The 25899-nt window shown below is 45.0% G+C and overlaps 1 protein-coding gene across 2 annotated transcripts in view; it reads left to right on the top strand.

The window, feature by feature from the left end:
* The window catches only part of LOC147663659 (GRB2-associated-binding protein 2-like), a 504795-nt gene that overhangs the window by 331546 nt on the left and 147350 nt on the right, over positions 1-25899 (top strand). For both annotated transcript variants that reach the window (XM_086950289.1, XM_086950288.1), the window contains one exon: positions 25599-25899. In XM_086950289.1, the coding sequence (XP_086806415.1) occupies positions 25599-25899 (301 nt within the window). The remainder of the gene's footprint in view (positions 1-25598) is intronic.

Here is a 25899-nt window from a genome sequence, read left to right as displayed (position 1 = left end):
AATTTTAAGTGCTTAATTTGTAGAAAAATATATGCCAGGACTCACGTCAGGAGGCCACTGCACCACACATTGCTCCTGCCATGCTGCCAATCATAGTAACATCACAACTACTAACCATCACACTCCTACAAGTGTAACGATTCAGACTATTCCAAGCTCCCAAAGCTATAAGATTGGCTTGGGTGGCAGGCAATAGTAATTTTTCATGTATCTTGAATTAATAATTGCCTGTTGTTGCGGTCAACTCTAAAATAGACAGACAGCGCCAACTTGTGGCAGACTGTCACAAGCGCTGGTGTTGACAATTAAGTGCCGAGCACCAGAGACCACAGGCTCAAATTAAACACTGGTTAAACTCGATGCTGTAGTTTAGCATTAGCATGCCATTGCAGCCCTTTTTGAAAGTCCAGGGGTGACTTTCTCACATTGTAGATTTAAACAAAGTGAAGCTGTAAATGTAATACCTGGTTCAAATATGTAAAGTGTGTATCACTGTGACATTTCGTGTCAGCAGTGAAATATGTTTGTGTCCCTCCCTCTGCAGTATTCTATTTCCAAATGTATATAAAATGTAATAATCTGTATATTAATGAATGTAATAGTCATAATTGTACATCAATCTTTTAATTTATTTTAGGTACAGGCGACCAAAGTTATATTTTATACCTTTACATTCATTAACAACCTTTGAGTCTTTACTTAGTGGTACCTTTAATTTTTGCGTGTCTGTTTTTATTCACTATACACATTTGTACGGACATCCACATGAACGAGAAGCTCTAGAGTTTTGACATTTACTTAAATTGAGCAACAATCTTGTCCCAATAGATCATTTTGGTGGAAACATATAAAAGAATTCACCATTGTTACCCGCACAATTGTGCATTTTAAGCTGGTGTTATTTAGCTGGTTGCTGTGGAAGGACAGAATGGTTTATATTTCAGAATATTTGCATTGTTCCTCATGTCAATATTTGTGCTACTACAGTCAAAATAAATGTGGCCCAATAGCGTGTTATTTAGAGCAATTGTACAAATAAACTGGTTCACACACATAATACTACACTGCAAAGGTACATTTCCATGTTATCACAATACAGCGAAAATGCCCAACAGATTACATCTTATAGTGACTTTACGCAGGGCACCAGGGGTTGCCTTTGGATCGTCTGTAAGATAACCCACCTTGTTGGCATGTGTATATGCTAATAAACCTGCAGCTACTTTTCTCCAACAAAAAAGTTGTCTTGTCTGCTTATTTCTGCAACATGCATGTTACTGTGAGCGGGCTGGTGAGTGGGCCGATATTGGCAATATGCGGCCGACCGACACGTCCCCGCAGGGGACACTAGTAAGAGGGCGGCCCCCTTATTGCCACAAGATGGCACACGGGGCAGCCCAGCGCTACGAGATCCCGGAGGGTCCCGCGCGTCACTTCCGGTCTGGTGTGGGCGGGGGAGAGTATATATTCCTCCCCCGCCCACCTAGCGGCCTCTTTGTCCGCGTCCCCTCACCCTGACGCCCCTCCCTACCGCTTACCCGGCGTTTTCAGGGTCGGGGGGGGGGGAAATGTCTTCTAATGTTTTCTCATTTGTGTTGCAGGGTGCTAGCAATTGCTGCGGCGGCCACAGATGAGAGCGGGGGAGGCCGCTGCCCCAAAAATCGCCCCCCCCCCCCATTGCTACTCCACTAGTGATTTTGTGATGCAGTGGTGGGTAGAGAGAACTATCAGTGATGGATAAAGAGAACTGTCTTTTTCCTCTGCAGTTATTGGCCATTGAAAGGCAGTTCTAAACCCCACCCGTTCTACACCATTTAGAAGTTCAGCGCCAAGAGACCTCTTAAGGTGGCGTGCACTCTATATAAACGCCCTTCTTCATTCACAAAGGGTTAACTCCGCGCACTGAGTTGCAACCCCAAGACCCAGGCCCTGTGAGCATTGCCCCAGTTGGTCTCTTCTGTAAAGTGATTGCAGAATGGAGTCTGTGACACACCAAGCATGTGTGAATCAGTGTTAATTAATACACTTTGCTCCAAATAACAAGTGTTATTGGACCGCACCTATTTTCATCAGCATGGCATAAATATGATCTATCAGGCTATCAGCTCATACTCTTCCACAGACAGCAGGCTGGGAGGGGGGTGAGATTGCGATTCGTGGTTCTACAACTGTTTATCCATCTGGGGCCGCCGCTCTGTTGACACAAGTAGTACCGTGCAGGTGTTTGTTTGCCCCAGCTGGGGGTTGCTGGCTGCCGCGCGCGCGATCTGATTGGTTCCAGGTCACGTGGGCGCTGGAGGCCGCCTGTTTGCACACAGAGACGGGCTGTGTTTATTCTGACTTGTAAAAGCAGGAACCCGGGCGCATGCTTGACAGAAGGTGACCCGGTTGTTCCTATAATTGTAAAATGCGCGTCACCTTTCAAAACAGCAGCGCTGCTGCTGAGCAGGTGGCGCTTGTTTGATTTTCGTTCCCTTTTGTAAAGGTTATTCTCGGCGCAAATCAGAATCCGATAACGGTGCGAATGTAACAGGCTGAAGTAATAAACAGGTGTTTGAAAACACAAATGTTTGCTCTGTATGTATAGTACAGAGCCGTCTAGGTGGCTCAGTGAGTTAACCGCTTGCCCCGCCCCAAACACCTGTTGTTTTCTTCAGGCCACAACTCACGCTTACGGGAAAGGCTTATTCAGCTTTGCATCCTTCCTATGTCAGTAAATTGAGTAGCATTGAAATCGGATAATTGTAACACCTAGGGGCAGATTTACAAGCCCCTTGCGCCACTTTTGCGTCACTTTTCCCATGTTAAAAGTGACGCAAAAGTGGTGCAAGGGGCTTGTAAATCTGCCCTCTAGTGTTGTAGAGTGCTTAGAATCGACAGACACGTGGATTGAAGCGCCATATGAAAAACAAGTGTTCATTATTGAACCTTGCAGTTGGCTTGCGATTAGATTGCCGGTATGCAGACTAATCATGTTTGGAGTGGAGTCAGTCTACGTGACCAGATTTTGAGAACCAAAAACCGGGACTTGGAGAAGTGTGGCTCAATGGTTAGAGCAGCAGACCCTGATGCAGAGGTCTAGCCCGGGACCAGGGTTCAATTCCCCGCCTCGGGGGTCTGGGCTCAAAAATTCCACGGACCTGACAATTCTCGCCTCGGTGCCTATTCCAATCATAGAGTCCCACTCTGCAACTCTGGGCAATAGCTTGCTTAATCTCCACAACGGCCCCCACAACGCTAAGGATGCCTGGCCTCCACCTTGGGGGTGCCCAGGAGTGGATGCCTCACAGGGAAAGCCAGGATGGGTTCCACAGCGGTATTCGTCCAAGTGCCTTGAGACCCTTGCGGGTGAGTAGTGGGCTATACAAGTATCAATTTACATTTTACTTGCCAGAAATAAAAGTAGGACTAGTAGGCATTTAAACGTATGTGCACACTTAACATTGTCAATAGTAGGACCTCCACCCTATGCCCCTGACCTTCTCCCCACCCTGTCTCCTTTCTGCTCGTGATGGGGAGCATGCAGCCAAACTGCAGAAATAGAATAAATTGCTTATTTTTTTCATTCTTCTGAAGCGTGTAAGGAGAGCATACCTTTCAATTCTCCTTTCAGTGCAATTACCTGACATTTTTCTCAAAAACCAGGCCATTAATTCATAATAAAGCGATGTTTCGGGATACCTGGACAGTCCACCGAAAACCGGGACTGTCCGGGCAAATCCGGGACGTCTGGACCCTACCCTAAGACAGTGACAAGGCTGGCAGTCCCTCAAGAGACTGCCGAGAGAGACATGCAGCTTAAAGCGCTGTACCAGAACTCTCCCTCTGGACCTGGATGCAGAAAATCATAAGACAACCTCCCTATGATGGAGAAAGAGGAGAGGAACCACATTTTTCTTTGGTTTTCCTTGCGCACCTCACTTAATCGACCAAGCAATTGATAGCAATTCTAAAGGAGTCAACTTTTGGCAGTGTGTACCAGAAAACTATTCAAATCCTCAAAAATAAATCATGTAACGTCCAACCAAAAGAAACTTTACAACTGTTCAGAGCTTAGGAGTTGATACTACTCTGGAAAACCAAGCAATGAGATCCATGGGAATTGAAGGTAGAACCAGGAATTATTTGTTACTCCGTACATCTGTAAAACCTAATGGACATTGGAAAACTGACCGAGTGGGCATAGCCAAGGAAAAAAAAATACCAGAACATTACTATAAGTGGAGGGTTCTAAGCAGGAACTGAGCCAGTCTGGAATATTTATGTGGTCCTAGACAATACTTCCAGGGATGGGGAGGTAGGGGTGACTAATCTACAGTTCCCGTTGCTGGGGTAGCCATGCGCTCTACAAAATAAATTAACATAACATAACAGTTACACAAATACACCAAAGCAATGTCCAGTCTACTCAGCTGACCTTTAGATTTTCTTGTACTTCTTGTTCCCAGAGTAGACAGATCAATAACGTGTGGTAGATGGTGTTTGTACCAAGCAGCCATGATGTGCATGGAGTGATTCAGTATTTACGGTTATGTCTAAAGGTTTATTGGTCTGAAGGTATTTTAGCTGCTCTGGTATCAGTAAGTCATGTTGTAAGAAATTGGCTTATTGGTCAAGTGGGGTGTGGGAGTGACTATCCATCTTAAGTAATAATCACAACCCTTGTCATGGTGAACCGTCAAAGTCAACAAATGAACCTGAGCTATACCTCCTGTTAGCTATGGCACAGAAATTCTAGGTCATTCAGGAACAGCACAACTTTAATTTTTGTATTGCATTTGGGCAACTATGCTGGACCTTATGTATAAAAGCCCTTTGTCCCTCTATTTGTGAATAGCTATGGCACAGAGCAAGCAGGCTTAACTTAGGGCAGCGTGTAAAGTATTTATGCAGTACCAAAAAAATAATAAAGTCATAAAGGTGCTGCATTCCACTCACAGCATTTAACCTCCAGGTCCTGGGTATGTTTTGTAGTACATACAGAGGACTATTTAGCAATTATTAGTATGTCAATTCAACCATGTTAAAAGGGGATCACTGACAGTTCGCTACTGAAAAGCAGGGTTCTATAGCAAGCAAATAAAATTGGGTCCTGCAAAAGGTGAAAAATCCAGGGTGACCACACAGAAAAGACAGATTCCCTACACATGTCATTTTTAGGTCGAGACTGGCGTAGGCTACGCGCATGCGCAGTCTCGCTGGCGAGACTTAATGTCTCAGAGTAGCGAGAGTAAACCCTGCCCCTCTTCTCCATTGGCTTTCCTCCTAAACGGTGGCCAGCCATTGGAGAAGAGGTCTCTGTGACGTTCTCTTTTTGCTGTAAGCCCCGTCCTTTTTGGATTGAGGGGCATGTTTTTTTTTGTTTCTTTCTCTCCTCTCCTCCAGCCAATGGAGAAGAGGGGAGAAAGAAAAACATGCCCCCCAGTCTGAAAAGGACGGGGCTTACAGACTCCTGCTGCCTGTCTGCCCGTCTTCCCATTTAAACCATTGCATGCAGTGAACTAAACAGTGCGGTGCTGTAAAACTAACACCTCTGCAAACATTGAGAGTATGAAAACAGACCTGTTGTGTTGTCATGCAGTGCATTTTTGCGTGTCCCTGTTTAGCCGCGTCTGCAACCGAAATATTCAGTTTCCTTATTTTGCATTTTCAATGCAACATAATAGCCGTCTGCCGCTTCTGGCACGTTCCTACTGTAATTATATGGGCCGCCTTTGCCAACATTTCAAGGAAGAAGGCCCTCCGAGCCGCATGCCTACTGTCGATACTTGCTCTCCATCCAAGCAGACCTTCTTTTCTCGAAGTGCGTAGGAGGAGAGGTCTGAAACAAGGGACAGGCCGCGCACCCCCATTCTCCTCTGTGCTCCGTGGCACTCCCAAACAAAGGGTTTAATCTCCAGAGCCCCACGTGTTGTTGCCCGTAAACTATAATGACATGGTACAGTTACATTTCAAAATATCGTCCTCGTGCAAAAACGCAAAACAATAAAATAACAATTGCAAGCGTTAATTCCAGTCGTAGATTTAGGGTAAGTCTGTTTAGAGTGTCCCTAGGTTGCCTCTCATTACGTTTGCCCCTGGGGTGGTATCGAACGAATACTGATGTGCTCAGCAATTTTCAGGAACACTTCCGGTAGGCAGCCATGTTAGGTGTACACAAACTGAATTCAACCCTTACTAGCGCGCTGTCAGATGGGCAATCTGGTGTACGCACCTGCTTTGTAACGGGAACTGTTGGGAGTTGTAGTCCCTAATTGCCCGTGTGACCGGACGCTGTCGTTGAGCTCGTGATGCCTCCCTGCAGCGGCCTCTAACGACCATCTTGGAATTGGAGCGAATAGGACCTGACCCCAGAGTTCAGACCCCTCAGAGTGCGTGAAAAGGTGTGGCACCCGCGAGGACTGGGTCGGCAGAGACCCAACGCGGAGGTGGGTGGTTATTTGGCCTATTGAATGCTAATATGCTTCTTCAAGACAGGTAGTACGACTAAACCGTCCCTTGGTTGCAGGGTGTAATCTCCGATGGTCAGTGCCTACTTCCCTGCACTGCCCTCTGACAGTGACCCTGTCATCCTGCCACCCTTTCCACTTTTCATTTGTGCATCACAGCTCCATCATTAAACGGTCATAAAGGAGGCGTGTTCATCTCTCCAGGAACTGAGGGATGTGTACAAGTCAGTGTAATAAGCGTAAACAAAGACATTTCTTCCAAGGTGCTGGTGGGTGTGTCCTCCACTCTTCAGTACCTTACAATTTGGGGACTGACACTGTGTTCAACCCAGTACCTCCCTGAAGTTATGAAAAGTACCACCCACTAGTAAAACATCTGTAGTTAAATCTTAGAAGGTGTGCCCGTTCTCTAAGGTTAGTCTTGCTGTTCAAGATATTTGGGCTGATATGTTGAAATGATGTACGTTTCTCCAATATGTCAGTCTCCTTCTGTATAAACTTTTGATCCACCAACCTGTCAAAGAATCCCTTCTGTCGAATAAGATTAAGGTGACCAGATTTTAAGGAGTTAGAACCGGGATTGCCCCGACAATAAAAGTAGGACTAGAGCATTTTAGCTTTGTCATTGTGATTGTTTTAGCCATGTTGTACAGTGTGGCTCTGTGTGTGTGTGTCTCTGTGTGTATGTGGCTCCGTGTGGGGCTCTGTGTGTGTGTGTGTGTGGCTCTGTGAGTGTGTCTGTGTGTGTGTGTGTGTGTGTGTGTGGCTGTGTGTGTGTGTGTGTGTGTGTGGCTCTCTGTGTGTGTGCATGGGTGCAAATGCAATAGGTATTGCATTTGCGAGAGATTAAGCTATTGGCATTGTAAATGACAATGCCATTTATTTATCTGTTTTCAAAACCAACACATAAATACAAATTTTGTCATTTACAATGCCAATAGCTCTAACTTTTGCAAAGGCGAGACCATTGCATTGTAAATGCTTGTTGGTTTCTCTTACCATGCAGCTTTAAGTTGCTTGTAGGCCTATTGTGGTCCATACTAAAACCTTACAGTGGACTTCGAGCCACCTGATCGCTTACAATTGGTTGACTGTATTTTTTATCTCATTTGCTCGTTTCTTATTCAATGGTTTGCCTTCCTTCCACTTGTTTATTTTCCCTGCCCTGGAGCTTAACTTCTTTACCATCCTTTTGATTGGCTGACTTGTATCCTTCAACTGCTCACATTGAGGGAACTACTTTTTTCTTTTTCTTTCATCAGTCTATGAGAGTGAATTTGTTTTCTTGCTCTCTCCCTTTTGTGCTACTTTCTTCCTCCAAACTTCCTCCTCACAGCTTGCTCCATGTTTCCCTCAAGCTCCTCCAGTGCTTTCCCCCAAGCCTCCCTGACTTGTTTATTATTTTTAGGGCCACCTTTGGATTAGTCTAAAGTGCCTCCATTTGTTCTTTACCACATCCCCATGACTCCTACCCATTAGTTCATTGCTCCCCAAACAATTCGCACACTTGTCTCATAGGCTTTGCCTTTTGGCTTTGCCACTACTTGTTAAATGTTGCAGAAAAAAGGAGTCTTTCACTTAGATAAGATGGTTTGAAAAACCAGGCCTGGTCACTAGATTGTTCTCCTCTTTGAAGGCATTAGACAAAGGTATGAAGATGCTCACTCTTTCAGCTCACTTTAAACTGCTGTGCCAACTTAAACAGGAATACCTAGGGGAAAAAAAGTCAGTGAGCACGTTTCACAAGGCCTGGAGGACCCCTGGTTTACTCTTACAGTAAACTAATAGTAAAGTAAGAGAGGAGGAGTCTGGGCTTACGCCTGGAATTAAGAAGTTAGTAGTACTACACGATTCCACACAAGCAAGCCACTTGGGTTTACATTTCATTGTATATGATTAAAGTCATGTTACAGTAATTCCAAATAAAATATTAAAGTTGTATATAACTTCAGCTCACAAAGTGTTTAAAACCAATACTTTAAATCAGTAGATATAAATAAAACTCTCTAAAACTTTCCAATTTCTCACAGCATGGTTACTTATTGTCTAGTGTAAGTATAGGTAGTAAAAACACAAGTTCCTTTCTAACATCTTTGCAGATTGGCTCCCAAGTCCTGCGAGACATGTGAACCCCCTAGCTTCAGGTTGGCCAGGCTTGAAATCGAGCATCAGGCATTCTCTCTGCATGTTCCCAAGCTCTGGAATACTCTCCTGTGCAGGTAAGACTCTCCCCCTTACAGAGCTCCAGGAAGGAACAGAAGATTCACCTTTCCACCATCTTCCTTCTACCAAAGTTTTAGCTTTTTCCCTTCATACCGCACACATTCGTCTCTCAATGTAATTTGCACATCACTGCTTTGTAAACATCCCTAAAGGCTTCGAAAATCCTTTCTGTTGTGCTCGCATTCATGGTGTTTGTACTGCGCTGTGCTGCCCTCTTGGGGAGAGGTGGTGCTACATAAATACCCCCACCCTCCAAAAAAGAATTCTAAATAAAATATCTCACAGTTCTCAGGACTCAAAGTAATGGGCATCAATTTTACCACACACTACTAATGACATTGTTCCATGGCACTGTTAAACTGTGTTACCACTACCTTCGCCAAAAGTTTTACTTTCATCATTTTTGGAAGGGTGAAAATTGAGCCCTCTTGCCTTGATTGACAAATGTGGCCTCCTGATTGCTCCCAGATCTCATTACCAGTGCATTAAACTAGCAACCTATCTTGACGACTATGAGAGCAATTCCTAAACCTTAAGAAACCACTAAAAGAGCCCTTAGTAAAATCAATTTCACAGGTTTACCCGTCTTCCTTTGCTTCCTCAGGTCTGGTGAAATGCTGTATTTCTACTTTTTGAGCTTTAGCGGTTAGAGATGAGTTTCGGGTTATTGCAAAATGTTCAAAGTTCCACAGAGGCTACTTACAAGAGGGAATTATGTAGGACTACGTACCAATCAATCAATCAATCATTTGTAAAGCACGCTACTCACCCGTGAGGGTCTCAAGGTGCTGAGGGGTGAGGGGGAAGCAGCTACTGGTCGAACAGCCAGATCTTGAGAAGTCGCCTGAAGGTCAGAAGGCCCTGGGTCATAGGCAGGTGGGCGGGAAGGGTGTTCCATGTCTTGGCGGCGAGGTGGGAGAATGATCTGCTGCCAGTGGTCATTCGGACGGTGCGTGGGACGCTGGCGAGGTCAAGGGAGCAAAGATGGCGGTTCAGGGTGTAGAAGGACAATCGTTTGTTGAGGTATGCTGGTTCGGTGTTGTGGAGAGCTTTGTGAGCGTGGGTGAGGAGCTTGAAGGTGATCCTCTTGTTGACCGGGAGCCTGTGCAGATCTCAGGTCAGTGGTGATGCGGCTGTGGCGAGGGAGTACGAGGATGAGACGTGCGGAGGCATTCTGTATGCGTTGGAGTCTCTTCTGGAGTGTAGCTGTGGTTCCTGCTTAGAGGGCATTGCCGTAGTCCAGCCTGCTGCTGACGAGTGCTTGGGTGACCATTCTTCTGGTTTCGGTGGGGATCCATCTGTAGATCTTGCGGAGCACGCAGAGGGTGTTGAAGCAGGAGCAAGAGACAGTGTTGACTTGCTCGGTCATGGAGAGCATTGAGTCCAGGATGAACCCCAGGTTGCGTGCGTGGTTGGTGAGTGTCGGGGGAGCTCCCAGAGCGTGGCCGGCCACCAGGAGTCGTCCCTTGTGGAGGGAGTGGAGCCAAGGATGAGGACCTCCGTCTTGTCTGAGTTCAGTTTCAGCCGGCTAGACTTCATCCAATCTGCGACGGCCTTCATTCCCTCGTGGAGGTTGGATTTGGTGGTGGCCGGGTCCTTGGTGAGGGAGATCAGCTGGGTGTTGTCGGCGTACAAGACAATGTAGAGGTGGTGTGTTCGGATGATGTTGGCGAGCGGTGCCATGTATATGTTGAAGAGGGTCGGGCTGAGGAATGATCCTTGGGGTACTCCACAGGTGATCGCGGCGGCTTCGGATCGGAAAGGGGGGAGGCGGACTCTCTGGGTTCTGCCGGTGAGGAAGGAGGGGATCCAGTACAGGGTTTTGCCTCGGATCCTTGCGTCGTGGAGGCGTGCGCACAGAGTGTGGTGGCAGACGGTGTTGAAGGCGGCCGAGAGGTCCAGGAGGATGAGGGTCGTGGTTTTGCCTTTGCCCAGTATGGTCCTGATGTCGTCAGTGGCGGCGATAAGGGCGGTTTCGGTGCTGTGATTGCTGCGGAAGCCGGATTGGGAGGAGTCCAGGATGTTGTTCTCTTCCAGGAAGTGGGTCAGTTGTCTGTTGACGGTTTTCTCAATGACTTTCGCCGGGAACGGGAGCAGGGAGATGGGTCGTAAGTTCTTGAGGTCTTTTGGGTCTGCCTTGGGTTTCTTGAGTAGGGCATTGATCTCTGCGTGTTTCCAGCTCTCTGGGAAGTTGGCGGTATCAAAGGAGCTGTTGATGATCTTTCGGAGATGGGGTGCGATGATGGAGCTTGCCTTGTTGAAGATGTGGTGGGGCAGGGGTCGGAAGGTGAGCCGGAATGGACGGTGTTCATGGTTTTGATGGTGTCTTCGTCGTTGGTGTTGTGCCAGGAAAGCAGAAGGTTGGTGTGTCTGGTGGGTGTTGCATCAGGGGTGTTGGTGTCTGTCGTCAGCGTTTGGGTGTCGAAGCTGTTGTGGATGTCTGCGATCTTGCGGTGGAAGAAGGTAGCTAGGGAGTCGCAGAGTTCTTGTGACAGGGGTATGTCATTGGAGCTGGGGGTGGCGAGTTCTTTCACGATGTTGAAGAGCCCTTTGCTGTTGTGTGCGTTGCTGTCGATGCGTTCCTTGAAGGAGATTCTTTTGGCGGCTCGGATGAGTTGGTGGTATTTGCGTCTGGTGTTTATGAGGGCTGTGTTGGTGGCTTGTCATTGCGCCACAGCTTCTCGAGTCTTCTGCAGGTGTGCTTGGAGTTCTGGAGGTCGGCGTTGAACCAGATGGCTCTTGTGTCGGTGCGCCTGTTGGAGGGTTTCCTGATCGGGGCGAGGGTGTTGGCGCAGTCGTCGATCCATTGTCTGAAGTTGTGGGCTGCTGCGTTGGTCTCGGAGGGCTCGGGTGGCGGGCTCGGGCGAGTGTGGTGATGAGCTGGTCCTCGTTGACTTTTTTCCAGCTGTGGTGTGGGAAACATTGCTGTTGGTTTTGTGCGTTGTGTTTCTCAAAGGAGAAGTGGAAGCAGTGGTGGTCGGTCCAGTGGAGTTCGGTGGTGTGGCTGAAGGTTACGAATGAGAACCATGCTAAGTTATTGTATAGTAACTGCGTTCATTTGGTGTTTACTGTGCTTTCATTTGGTGTTTACTCCCCCTGCGGAGGAGTTGAAGTGCTTTGCAGCAATGGTTAGTGGTTAATGTGGTGGTTATTGTTGGTTACTGGTATTAGTCTTGTGCTCTGAAGGAGAACATCCCATGCATTTCCTCCATTGTCTTTGTGGTGGATTAAATTAGTAGGAGTTGGGTGTGGTCATTAGTGGGGGAACATGGTGTGTGAGTTCATGCAGATGGTTCGTGAGATCAGTAGCTGACCTACAGGAGATCAGGTATTGCTAGCTTGCAGTGAAACTTTCAAAGAAGGGTAGGTTGTGATCTTTGAGATGAGGTGGGTCATTAGTGCCAAAAGGCTGGCTCAGATGAGAGTACTGTGTCATATGACAATCTTAGTTTTCCCAGCAATCGCAGATTTTTGCATGCCCTTTTAATTTAGTGCAACGGCTCTGCCCCCTAGAGTTTCAGGGTTTTTTAGGTGCCTGCAGGCTGGGTGTAAGGGCAAAGACAGCCTCAAGACATTCCCTTTGACCCAGGTGACACAATGGGAAGTGACACCAAATCAGAGGAAATGCACCCAATTTCTCCCAGGGATTGGGTTTTCTGAGCAGTATTCCCTGCCTGCAACCCCTGCTGAAAAACACCCAAGCCCTGGTAAATGGAGGCAGCACCCAAGCTGGATCATGCAATTCAAAGCAACATCTCCTTCCTCAAACTAATTCTAATAACATAACACTCAGGCATTTGATTGTGGTTCACACAGGCTGCATAATAATTCCGATACTGCTTGACTCTCCTTTACTCAGATAAGATAAAACTGCTATGAGCCACGTCCATCACCAGGTACTGTCCCCGTCCACAGCAGGTAAACCACCCATCATCCACTAAACAAGCATGAAATAACTGAATGCTACATGCCGCTGATCAACGTAGGACTTTAATTTAGTCCACCACTGCAGAACCCAACAAGCAGAATACTACAACTGCTTTTTACCATCTCACAATGACAGTCAGATATGCAAGGAGGTTAACAAAGTCCATCCCAGCAAACCTCCATCATTTCTCCCCTCAATCTATGCCTGCTCAGAACCATAAACATTAAATAAAATATCTTGGAATGGACGACCCAGTGGAGTAACCCGCTAAGTGGACTATAATCATAAGAAATACCATAAAGGGACCTGCTGGGCTGTTCAAAGTCCGCCAGCTTACAGAACACCTTAAACAAAGTCTCTCTCTCTCTCTCTCTCTCTCCCTCAAACTTATTCATCCATCAAACTGCTACGTGCCATACAGCAATAACAGTAGCACAGTGGTCATCAAGTACCCTTCTCACATCGGATCAAAACAAAGACAACACACTGCCAACAATACATCCTACATGGTGCAGCGTTCTACCCATTTAGAAAAGTGCTTTAGCGCTCCACCATAGGGGAAGTAAACTCTATATAACTGTTGCAGTGCAGTACAATGCAGTATTGCAAACACAGTGCCTTACATTGCAATCAAATCACCTTATGTCCCAGCTCAACGCTTTATACTTGCAAGCCTATAATGTAATGCCCAGTCCATTAGAAGCCCAAGGGCACAGTGCCATATTTCCAGTTCTGCAGTTTGCAAATAGCAGCATATCACAGGAGGTCCATGAGGCATCTGCATTATAGGTAAACGTACAGATCTGCTGTTTACACAAATGCAAGGTCACCTTCTCCAGACCAGTCTCAACCCTTTCCAGTAGTTCTTATCTACTGGATCTTCTGCTGCAGGTGAGCAAGGGTGTTGGAGACATGAAACGCCAGGTCTCTTACCTTCTACCCCAGCCGTGGGGTTGATGGTATGGGGGAGCATGGAGGTGGGGCGGCATGGCTATGAAGACTCCAGACTCAGCCTTCTGGATGGCTAGTGACTGCTTTACGCATGCCATGGATTTATGCCAGTCTTTATACTGCCCTGAGGCATGTGGAATAATGTCTTCTCAAAGTCTATGTAATATTGAACTTCTGAGCATGTTACTAATGTTAACCTACACTCCAAAACCTACTCAAAATATCAATCTTACACAAAAGTCTCCCTAAAAAAAATGATCTACGTTTAATCTCACTTTCGTGCACTTGACCCATATATTGTAGGGTTGGAGATAGAGTGGTAAACTAATCTAGTCCAAGTACAGGTGGAAAGCGAGTGTAGTTACATTTAGGAAGTAAATACAGGTCAAGATTTTTTGCTGGATACTTATATACGGTCGACATATCAACAGTCTGTATTATGGGGTATTATGCCTTGAGGAAGCTGGATTGTGAAGCCAGGGGGGGGGGGGGGGGGGGGGGGGGGAAATGGTCATCGGCTTTGTGGGAGCTGGGGAGGAGCTCCCACAGTGCATAAACAATCTGGCTTCTGCTCCGTAAACTGGTTTCGATGAGGCATAGCTTGTCCAAATTAGTAGTTGTCTGAGGCAGCCCGGGTTGCCCCAGAGAAAAGTGTACAAAGCATGTGTGCCTATTTAACAAAACAGCTATAAAGTAAAAAAAAAAGCAAAGTAAAAGGTTCAGACCACATTAGTTAAAAGGATAAGACTTCAATAACCAAATGCCACCAAAATGTCACGTGTCGGGATCAAAAGGGAAAACCAGAATCTTAGCAGTGGAAGAAGATTTCACTCTAGAAGACCTAGCTTCTTTGTCTTCAGGACCTTCTACGCTCCACAGTCTTAGAAGAGAAATGTCAACAGCATACAGACTCCCCTGCTCAGGTCCAGGGCCACTTTCTCTTTGTGGCTCAAAAAGAACTTGCCTTCCCCAGCCCTTGGAGCATCCTTGCAGATCTAGAGATTCAGGGCAAATCTGGAGACACTCTCCACTGCCATCCACAAGGCAACTGGGATTATTTTCCAGCAAGCAGCACATCAACATCTGTTCTGGTCAACTTTCTGCTTTCAAATTGCCCCTGCAGCAGGTTTCAAAAAGTGAATACAGTTGTGATTTGTAAACACACCTAAGCAACTTACTTGTGTTCTTGCACTTCCTCTGCCTCAGTTATATAATAGTGCTTCCACGTTCCTTATACAGGGGACTTATAGTCGCATCTGTCCCAGAAGCTTTGTGGGACAGTTGACAAAGATGGCAGACCTAAGCTTCCCCAGATGTCCCTCTGTCCCCCTCCACGCTCTGCCCAAGAACGGTCCACTCCTGCCACTAATAGGCCCCCCACCCCTTTTGGACACACCAGTCCTTAACTCATTCTCTGAATGGTTTATGTAAGTATGGAAGGTTCCTTCTTGCAAAGAGAACACGGTTCATGGTTCCTTTTGTCAGGGAGATGTTGTCAGGGAGATGTTGTCTGGTCATGGGGCCAGAATGTCTAGAAGCCTGTTGTGTCCGAATCCTTTTAAGTAGGCCACTTCACTTAACCACAGGGTTCCTGGACAACGAGGCCTAAAAGACAGCAATTATCTCTGAGCTGCAGCTAGCATTACAGATGGAAAGGAATTAAAAAGCACACGTTTTATCGATTGTGTTATTTACCTACAGGCAGTTAAAATGGAGTTTGTAAATATTTATTAAGAAGAAGTTAGTGAAAATAGGTTTTAAACAAAATGTTGCACATTACGCAGCATCTGGCTCTAGCTGCTTGCTCAAAAAGTGCTTTTTTAGTCAATGCAGAAATCCAAAGGTTTTACTTTAGCACATTTTAGTTAGCCATATGAAATTGTTAAATCTTGCATTATAATGTCAACAATGGCTTTTCTTTTTCAAAACAAGCACAGGCTAAAGCCTGCGGATCCAAATTGATTTTTGTAAGCATATGGTACAGTTTTCTCTAGATGTCAGTGGGGAAAACCTCTTTCAAGTTTACAAGAGAGATTTGACTTTTGTGAAAAGTGAACTCTTTATGCACATATGAAACTGACTTACCAGTGTGGCAAATAATCTAATTATCGAATCGTCTTTTCATTTTAGGGAGATGCACAGGCAAATGAAGGCAGGTTATCCGCGTTACTAGCCCAGAAATCCAAATACTAGATGTTCAGAACCCAAAGACAAACCAAACAGCAGGAAACACAGCAGGAGATGGAGATCCTACACTGAAACACAGTGTGTCCTGCTAGGGCTCCTCATCGAGGCCAGGGGCAGGAAGGAGAGGTGCAGACATAAGGCAGAGAGCGGCACTTCTCTTCTGTACGCTTGATTCCGGAAGCATTGTCTACAGCAGGGAGGGCCAAATCCATGACAGATATTCTGCATATCCCTATTTAGATTAATGTAGTTGTCTTAAAAATCTGGCATGGATCCGGCCCTCCAGGACCGACTTTGAAGAACCCTGGTCTGGAGCGCTGCACTGAACTCATGGCATGCGATCCTTCTACAACCCCTCATTTTTTACACTCACTCCTCAATTTCACCAGTATTACTGATGGAAGGATAGTTAGCACTCCAGGTAAAACAGGCATTTCCCTTTCATAGATCAGGTGTAGTTTTACTCCACCCTTATTAAGCTTAAATCTTTTTTCTTACTCTTGTTAGGGCCTTGTTTCTGGTTCAGATACATCAATTGTCCCCTTCCACATAGCCCTATTTTAAGTAAGTTGTCGGTAACAAAATTGACAACAAGTGCACATGCTATCCCATTGACCTTTTACCTGTGAAGGAAAAAGGACACGTTAGTCAAATACATACAGTAAATAACGACATTTACTCCACCTGCCTTCATCCGCCTTCTCCTCTACCCTGTCACCGACCAGTTCATGGGCATGGGGAAAGAAGGGCAAAAAACAGGTAAGTGGCCCCTCTGCCTCCCCCCCAGGTAAGGGCAGGGGGACCCCTTGAGTCCTCAGCTGTCATCGTCTTCTTTGATGCCTGAGTCTTCCAGCTCCCCTGTGTAAGGGTACAAAGTGGACCCCTTTGGGTCCTCAGGTTTCATCCTCGCTGTCTTCATCTGATCCGTCCAGGGCTGCGTAGCCATGCAGGAGGCTGTGGATCATCTTACGGCTTCCCAGGGTCAATGTCTCTTTCTTCCCTACTACCAGGCGGTTTATGAAAAATAGAAGAACATCTTTAAAACAGCACAGGAGCCTCCTGCAGTTCTGGAGGTCACTCAGTGCGGGTGTCCCTGGGAACAAACCATACATCACAGAGTCCGCAGTGATGCAGGGCGTGTGTATCCAGGCTCTAAGCCTAGGGCCTTCAGCAGTTCCTGTGCTTAATACTGTACCTAGTAAGATTTGGTGAACGTATTGTTTGAAAGTAGCTACTTGTTAGAGGGTCATGATCATTCACGCACATGCTCTATGTAGGGTGGTACACCTACCAGGATCATGGGAAAAGCATTAAAGAAAAAGTATGGTTTCCAGTTACAAATGTGAAGAGTCCTCTGCTAGTGATCACACAACTCCCTTAACACCTTGCCTCCGGCACCGATTGTCCCCCGGTGCTGAACATTCCATTCGCTGGTGTGGGCATGACGGAACGGTTCCGCCATGACCACAGCGCGACCGATGCTCATGACGGAACCGTTCCGTCATGAGCATCGAAGGGGTTATTTATGTAGAAGAAATGTCAATGCTGGTTCAGATTTGTACCATAATATCAAAGGTTTATTGGTAGGTGCAAAGAAAAATGTATACTTGAATTATTCATTGATATTCAAATACTTAAGTAAGTAGAACCTTTTGAATTAAAACTTGGTGCACCAACTATAATTTTGGGTTCCCTTACATGTGAGTTTGGGTATATGGTTGTATACCAAGGCTGCACCTTAGCTCCAGTTCATTCTCACCCCTAAAGTTTGCATTGACCTCAACAAAATCCATAATGTTCACCACTCTATGAGAGCATAGGCAGACACACGAGTGGACATTTTGAAAGGAGTTTTCTAATAAAAGAAAAGCCGTTCCAAGATGGCCACTGATGCTCACGTCATGTCGCATTGTGATGCACAAGTGGCCAATTTGTTTTTTTAAATTTCGGCTCCAGCATGGCCAACATTAATTTTAAAAAGGTCAATAAAAAAATAAGAACATGTAGCACTTGACAAGAAAGAAATATGTGGGTTGTGGCAGTGTGCAGCTGCCAGAATCCCGCTGGAAAAAAGTAGAAGAAAAGAATGTAAAGTAAAGGCAGTAGTGTTGGGAGAGCAATGGGAAAAGTTTATTGCAGGGAACAACGGGCACACTGGGGGAAGTGTCAGAAAAGCAAACCAGAGCAAGCACACAAGGCAAGGAGAAGGAAAAATGAATATACTCCCATGAATTGCTGAAAGAAAAAAATGTAGCTCTCTGATTGTAAGCAGTGAATGGATACAACTCATCTTGTAATGAAACTCTGTAAAACAACTATCCTCTAGGGGAGGAAAACACAAAAAGGGGAAGGAAAGCCATTGAATATGAGGCAAAGAAAAGAAAATTGACAACAAAGCCAAACAATGATGTGCAATGGGATGATCCTCCCTATGTATTGCATTATATTCAATAGGTCTTAGACAACAGGCAGCTGAAAGCAGTTTGTAGGCGAAACCTAAAAGAGCTCCTAAATTGTCCATGCCAGGTGCAAGGCATTGGGCCACTTCTTTTAACACACATGGTCTTACTGGTACTTGTAGTTCTACAATCCTCATTATAATTGCCGGATTGCAAGTTCCAGAAATAATGGTGTTTTGATGTAAGAAGCCAGGACTGGCTCAGGCTCTTACACTTGAGACCTCCGCACATTTCCTCCTGTCTCATCATACCACCTGCACATTTCACTAACCTTGTGGTTGTATCTGTCTGGTAACCATGGATAAACCCAATCCAATTTCAAACATTCATGATGCCAAACTGTTAAGGACAGTAGTCTGTTTCCCCGCTCTGGATAACTCAAGCTTTGAGTTGGGGGTTGGCAAGACGCGCACTCTGTGCAAGTGGCCGCTCATTATAAATGGAAGTATTACTACTTTAAAAAAATGCTACATGCATGATAGCAATTACTTCTTTTTATTTCACTTTTCATACCACACTTCTACTGTTGCAAAGCACTATAATTAACAGATATTCCACAATTATCCTCAAAGGTGGATGACAAGTTTGTATACCTAATTTCCAGTTGACTTTTTAGAATGAAAATGATCTGAAGTAATGTTACCCCCGAGCAACTCAATGTCAAAAATACAAGTCCATGAGTACAACATTGTGTCTTTGTTCTTCGTATTTTTATTTTATTTTCTACTTCACAAAGTATTAGGTGCCCTTCATACACCCAGTAATCCCTTTATTGATTCAAAAGCTACAAGTAGCCAACATGTGTTTCGTCATTAGGTGTGTCAACCTTTGACTTCATCAGGTCTGAAAAAAAGTGCTGGATCTAAAGTAATAAAATTGGGTAAGACCATGGTTCGTGTATCTCCATGTTTCGGGATTACGAATTCAGTTCAGTTCCATATGGCCAAGTGTAATATCTGTAACTGTCTAACCCGCTCGTTTCTGAAAGGAGAGTCAGCGTGTTGTCTCAACACGCCGGCACACACGCGACAATGGAGTACTCTCCTTTCGGAAACAAGTGGGTTAGACAGTTACAGATATTAAACTCGGCCCACTGTCCACTCTTCACTAGTAGTGTCTGGCATCTTTAAGGGTACGGTGCAGTGCAATGAAAACTTGTAATCCTAATTTTCAAAGTATCCATGTCTACTAAAATTAAGTCATTGAGACAGTTAGCTTTTCGGGTTAAAGGTGTGCTCATGTGTAAGCACCACTACACCAGTGTGTGCGGGTCTATGTGTGTGCATCTGCGATGAGTAACAACAATGTTTTAAGTGCCAATACCCAATCAGAGCATTGTTACGCATGTGGACAATCCCCATGAGTAAGTATAGAGGAGGAGTAGTGCTCATGAAAATCTGTGACTTGCATAGGTTTCCAAGAATATTCCTACAGATTATTTGAATCTGCTGAATTCTGCTCAAATCATTGGACTAAACCCAGACCTAGAATAAGTAAATTTATGACTTTGTAGAGATTTTTTTTATCTGTGCTCCTTTGATGACCAAGCATTCTAACTTTACGACCGATAGTTTTCAATGGAAATAACTACATAAGTGCCCACGAATGAAAAATACTTTGGGGGATTTCATGGCTGATAAATCAGTCACATCGATGATTAAATTTTTTGTGAAAAGTATGAATGTTTTATTTAAATGTTTAAATTGGCGGCGAAACGTAATGTTTCATTTAAATATTTAAATTCACAAATACAAATAAAGACTAATCAGGACAGTTCAAAACAACATTCATTAACATACTGTTTAAAAAAAATACAGAAAATCAAGGGCACAGATAGGTCAACTGAACTAGATAGTAATTCTTATATTGCTAGATATAAGCAATATAAGAATTACTAGGAGGAGCAGCATACTTAGATTGGAGAATAGAAGGAAAAAAACATACTTGCAGTGCTGCATTTTGAATGTGTGAGAATAATAGAGACATGAATGTTGAAGAATAGCCAATTCAGTGGGATTGAAGCTGACAGTGTCAATATTTGCTGCAAACTCAAATTTCAGCACAGTCTTTAGCAAAGGAGAGTAACATTAATTCAGTGCAAGAGACTCGAAAAATAGCAGAAAAAAGATAAGAATTTATCTGTGATAAATAGTCCTTGCTGGCAGAAGTGCAGAAGGTGTGGATGGCTTCAAGTCTGAATTTCAGTAAAATGTAAGGAGTACTCGCTTTGCAATATTACTTTTTTTTTTTCAACTTAATGGCTAAATATTTTTCTCAAAAATCTAATGGATTGTGACTTATATTGAAGATTTATTTTTTAACTTGTAGTTTAGCAATATAAAAATCATAATTCTGATAAGTCTAAATTATAACTTTTTTGGAACATTTCTCTTACTACATGTGTCGACATTTCAACTTTTCAAACAGGTAATAAGCCAGAGGGACTGCAGTGCTCATTAAGAAATCACTCAAATTGCATCTGATGGGGGAGGTGTTGGATCCTAATGGACGCTATGTGATATTGTGGGGCAGATTGGGCACTGACACGGTTGTGATTGTGAGTTGTTACGCTCCTAATGTGGAAACAGCTGAATTCTTCACGACATTGTGGGGACACATGATGGGAGTGGGAGCTACCCATATCATCTGGGGGGGGGGGGGGACTTTAATGTTGCATTATTTCCTGGAGCGGACAGGTCGGATGGCTGTGGTCAGTATAACCAGCAGGCACGAGATATACTACTGGGCATAATAGAGGAAGCTGGATTAGTGGATAGTTGGCGGTTTACTCACCCCGAGCATAGAGAGGGTACACATTTTACAACGCACGCAAATACGTGGGCTCGGCTCGATTACTGCTTTGTGTCCCGGGGACTGAGCGCGGGTATAGGACGGGTGGCACATCTGTCCAGGACGTACTCTGATCACTGCCCAGTGTTGGTGCAATTGGCTATACCGGGACAGGACAGAGTGCGTCCTCCATGGAGAATGTATCCCTCAGTGTTACTAGATACGGTGTTCAAGACGGAGTTGGGAGAAGAAATAGAGGCCTTTTTCCCCAGAAACAAGGGCTCGCTAAAAAGTGTGGAAATGGTATGGGAGGCCTTTAAAGTCACGATGCAGGGTTTTTGTATCTCCAAGAGCTTCGGGGTGTTGAGGGACATCCAAAGGACAATAGGGAAGTTAGAAAGAGAATTGAAAGAGCTAGAAGCTGCGATGACGAGGGACGGGGATCCAGGGGTACACAAGCAATTGAGGGATAAGCTTTCAGAATATGAGGAAGAGGCAGCTTGAGAAGTTAAATATAAGGGAAAACACTGGACTGCGCGTAAGTACTGCGAAGGGGAACGGCCGGGTAAAATACTGGCGGCAATCACGAGGAAACCGCGGTTCAGTACTAACATTATGGAGATAGTTACACCAGAGGGTACACACTGTCAGGGCACGCAGAGAATTCAGAAGGAATTTGTGGCACACTATGGGCAGCTATATACCTCTCAACAAACAGATAGAGTGCACTTAGGGAGTTTTCTAGACGATATTGCGCTCTGTTGGTTAAGTGATGTCCACAGGTTGTTTCTCGGCGCTCCATTAGAATTGGACAAGATAAGAGAGGCGATTATGTCGCTAACTAATGGTAAGGCGGCGGGATTGGATGGATTGCCCGCTGAGTTCTATAAGTGCTACTTAGATATTATGGCGCCAGTCCTAAAGGAAGTATTTGAGGAGTCTTTGGAAGTTGGGGAATTGCCGGGATCAATGAGGAAGGTAGTGATAACTTCTCTACTGAAGCCGGGCAAAGATCCAATGGACACAGATTCGTATAGACCGCTATCTCTCATCAATTGCGATGCGAAGATACTTGCTAAGGTACTTGCAACACGCTTAACACTGATTATGACTAAGATAGTGCTACCGGACCAGCCTGGATTTGTGCCAGGACGAGCCACAACTCATAATCTTCGTACGTTGTTTTCTCTGATTCCTACTATAGCCACGGAGATCCCAGTTGCTGCCATATTTCTCGACGCAACGAAAGCGTTCGACTCAGTAGAATGGGACTACCTTTTTGCCATATTGCACAGAATGGGGTTTCCCAAAGTATTTGTGGAGTGGATAGAACTGCTTTATACTAAACCAGTTGCTAGAGTGCTTATTAATGGCGTACTGTCACCCCAGATACCCATAACGAGAGGCACTAGGCAGGGATGCCCTCTCTCCCCACTGCTGTTTGCTATGGCAATAGAACCACTGGCATGTAGAATTCGTCAATTACATAAGGTTAGCGCTTTCAACTGTTCCAGCGTCAGATAGGGGTGTCATTATATGCAGATGACGTCACATTATATGTAAAAGATCCGCAGCTCCACCTTAATCCTATTCTGCACGAGTTCATAGTTTTCGGACGACTGTCGGGTGTCCAAATAAATTGGAAAAAATCGCAGTTTTTCCCGCTCACGGGTGCGGTAACGAAATTCCAGCTGGATTACCCACTTGAATGGTGTGACACTGATCTCCGCTACTTAGGTATTGTGATATCTCTTAATAAGGAGGAGACACATAGACTTAATTATGGCGTGGCCATTACTAAGTTAGCTGACAATGTTTCACGATGGATGTCACTGCCGCTATCCATGGCGGGTAGAGCGTCGCTCATAAAGATGGTGGTGCTACCACGTTTTCTATATCTATTTCAAAATATTCCTTATTACCCTGGTGCATATTTTTTTTAACGTTTCAGATCGGAACTCCTTCGTCTGTTTTGGGGGGGGTAAGCAACCGCGGTTGCGATGGTCCATTCTGACACAGCCCTATGAGAAGGGGGGCTTTGATGTGCCGGACTTCGAGGTCTATTATTTAAGTGCCCAGGCGCAGTATGCATACCACTGGATGAATCCTAAACCTTTTATGCCACAAATAGCGGCGGAGGATTGGGTCGTGCGCCCTCTTCCCCGCAGCGGGATGATGCAAGGCACGGTGGAAGTTATAGATACACAATTCACCACGGTGACATGCACGATTGACGCATGGCGCAGATTGGCGAAGGTCCTTCGAACCCCACTGTTGTATTCCCCCGTTATGCCACTCACATATCATCCCCGTTTATCGCTTCTGCAGGAGATGGGATTTCAATTAATGTGAAAGAAGTTTAAGATTGCCACGTGGGGTGACATGTTCCTCAATGGGCAATTCCGCACTAGGGAACAACTGTTTCAAGAAGTGCACCCAACTCCTCTGGAGGTTTTTTATTACATCAGGTTGAGACAGGGGCTGAAGGACGTGCTGGTACACTATCCGGATGAGCCGGAGGTAGTTTTACTGTTGCATGCTATGCTGTTGTCGGATGGCCGTCATCTTGTTTCTAGATTGTATAATCATATACGGCTACAGCGCATAGGGGTGGAGAACCCAGCTCGCCAGTTGTGGAGTCTGGACATAGGTAACGAAATTACTGAAGAACAATGGAAATATTGCTGTACTATCACAGCCAATGTATCTTCTAGCTGTAGGCTCAAAATTATTCATTATAAGTTTTTACAGAGATTCTATTACACGCCGGCTCGGAAGCTAAGGTTCCAATTGGCGGATAATGATAGATGTGAACGGTGTCATGCGGAAGGGGCGGGATTCATCCATCTGGCGTGGGATTGTCCTGGGGTGTATGACTACTGGTCCCAGGTGCACGATGCTTTACAGATCATGACGGAAGGGATCATTGATAAGGATCCACTGGTTATGCTCTTGGGATATACACTGAATATACCTAAGCCCATCCGTAGGTTTATGGACGTTGTCCTGCTGCTTGCAAAGAGGAGGGTTGCATGCCGTTGGGGATAGGGAAAGGGCCCCGAAGTTTAAGGAATGGTTGGAAGATGTAATATACTGTCAGGACCAACACAATGTTTACGCTGATCTACTGCCTGCTCGGAGTAAGCCGAGAGACATCTGGGGTCCTTTACAGATTTATCTGATGAAAACTGCTATACCACATGAGGGGTCAGAGGATGGAAGCGAGGGTGCTGGACTGTAGGTAGAACACTCCTATGGATACATCTCCTACCACCGATGGGGGGACACTGAATCCATCTCACTGTATAATGATATGTAATGTTAAAGATTAAAAGGAGACTTCATAGTAAAAAGGCTAATCGACTTCGCCTGTAATATCTGTTTTGATACCCTGTGGATTAACTGTATGAACTTACACAGAGACTGTATAACAGCGACGGGATGGGGCTCACTGATGTTTTTTCTGTTTGCTCGGATCGCTGGCTCGGACAATTGTACCTATACGCTTGTCAATTGAATGTATCTAGCATGACTGTAACCAACTTGACTGTTTTTTTTTCTTTTTGTTGTTCAATAAAAACTGATAAAGGTTTAAAAAAAAAGTTTTAAAAAAAAGAACAGGAAGTATGGTGTGCTCTTAGCAAGACCACAGGAGACACAAGCAGCGAATTTAAGATCGAAATAGTGAGCTACCCCTAAATGACGCGCTATGCTATTAGGCGCATTTACATAGGTTTTATTCAATAGTACATGTACTCATTGCCAAACATGTGTCAGTCACGCATGCACAAAGTCAGCCAACTAGGAGGAGTCTGCTCTAATTATGTTTGTTGTGAGACTTGATGGCTGTGTCAGCAGTCGGGTGGGAATTCCACAAATGTGAACACCTGTGGCATGTTAGCCTTCATTTCATAAAGTCTGCAGAGATTGTAAGAAATTACTAATCTAAAAAGTCCTCTCAAATGCAAGTAGTTTTTATACCCACAGTGAATGTGTAAAATAATGGACGGAATCTTGTTTTGGAGTGAGGCTGAATGGATTTGGGTGGATCATTAGACCAGTCCAATTGGAACAGTGTTTTACTGGCCCGTTAAGGCTATTAGGGGTGTGCTGTCTAATCCGCTTGCTATGAAGGTGGGCACTAGCGGGCAATTAAGCAGACTTGATTCACCTTAAGTTGTAGCAGGTGTTGCAATACATATCCACCAGCCAATCAGAATGTGACTTTCACCTCATGTTCAACTTTTGCTGCTTAGCTCTTCTCAAAGTACTCAATATGATGTCACACGCCAATGCCTGTACACCAGTGTTGCTGAAAATGTAATTAGGCAAAAATACACCATTTATGTTTGATTTTTTAAAATTAAAGACTCCGAGTTCGTTTTCTAAACTCCAGCAGCTTAGCATGTTGTACTGTCATTCTTGAACATTCTGTAGGGCATTATCATTGGGATAATTGCCCTTCATTCTTGTGGTGCCACATATCTTGGAAGGAAATTAATTTTCTCGGGATAATGCACCTTGGAATCTTCATTTATGCTCTGATACCATCTTTAGACTTGCATATTATTTTCAACTTAATGTAACCATGTGTTTTTTTCTCTTGACCAGGCATGGAAGAAGCGTTGGTTTATCCTGCGCAGCGGCAGGATGAGCGGTGACCCCGACGTTCTCGAGTATTACAAAAATGACCACACCAAGAAGCCCATCCGTGTCATTAACCTCAGCTTCTGTGAGCAGGTGGATTCAGGACTCACCTTCAACAAGAAAGAGCTGCAGGACAGCTATGTCTTCGACATCAAGACCAGCGACAGGACCTTCTACCTCGTGGCGGAGACGGAGGAAGAGATGAACAAGTGGGTTCGCAGCATCTGTCAGATCTGTGGCTTCAACCAATCGGAGGAGAATGCAG

Source organism: Lissotriton vulgaris, unplaced genomic scaffold (genome assembly GCF_964263255.1).
Source record: "Lissotriton vulgaris unplaced genomic scaffold, aLisVul1.2 SCAFFOLD_292, whole genome shotgun sequence".
NCBI classification, from domain to species: Eukaryota; Metazoa; Chordata; class Amphibia; order Caudata; family Salamandridae; genus Lissotriton; species Lissotriton vulgaris.
Note: the sequence above shows the minus strand (reverse complement) of the source record. Positions and strands in the feature narration are given on the sequence as shown.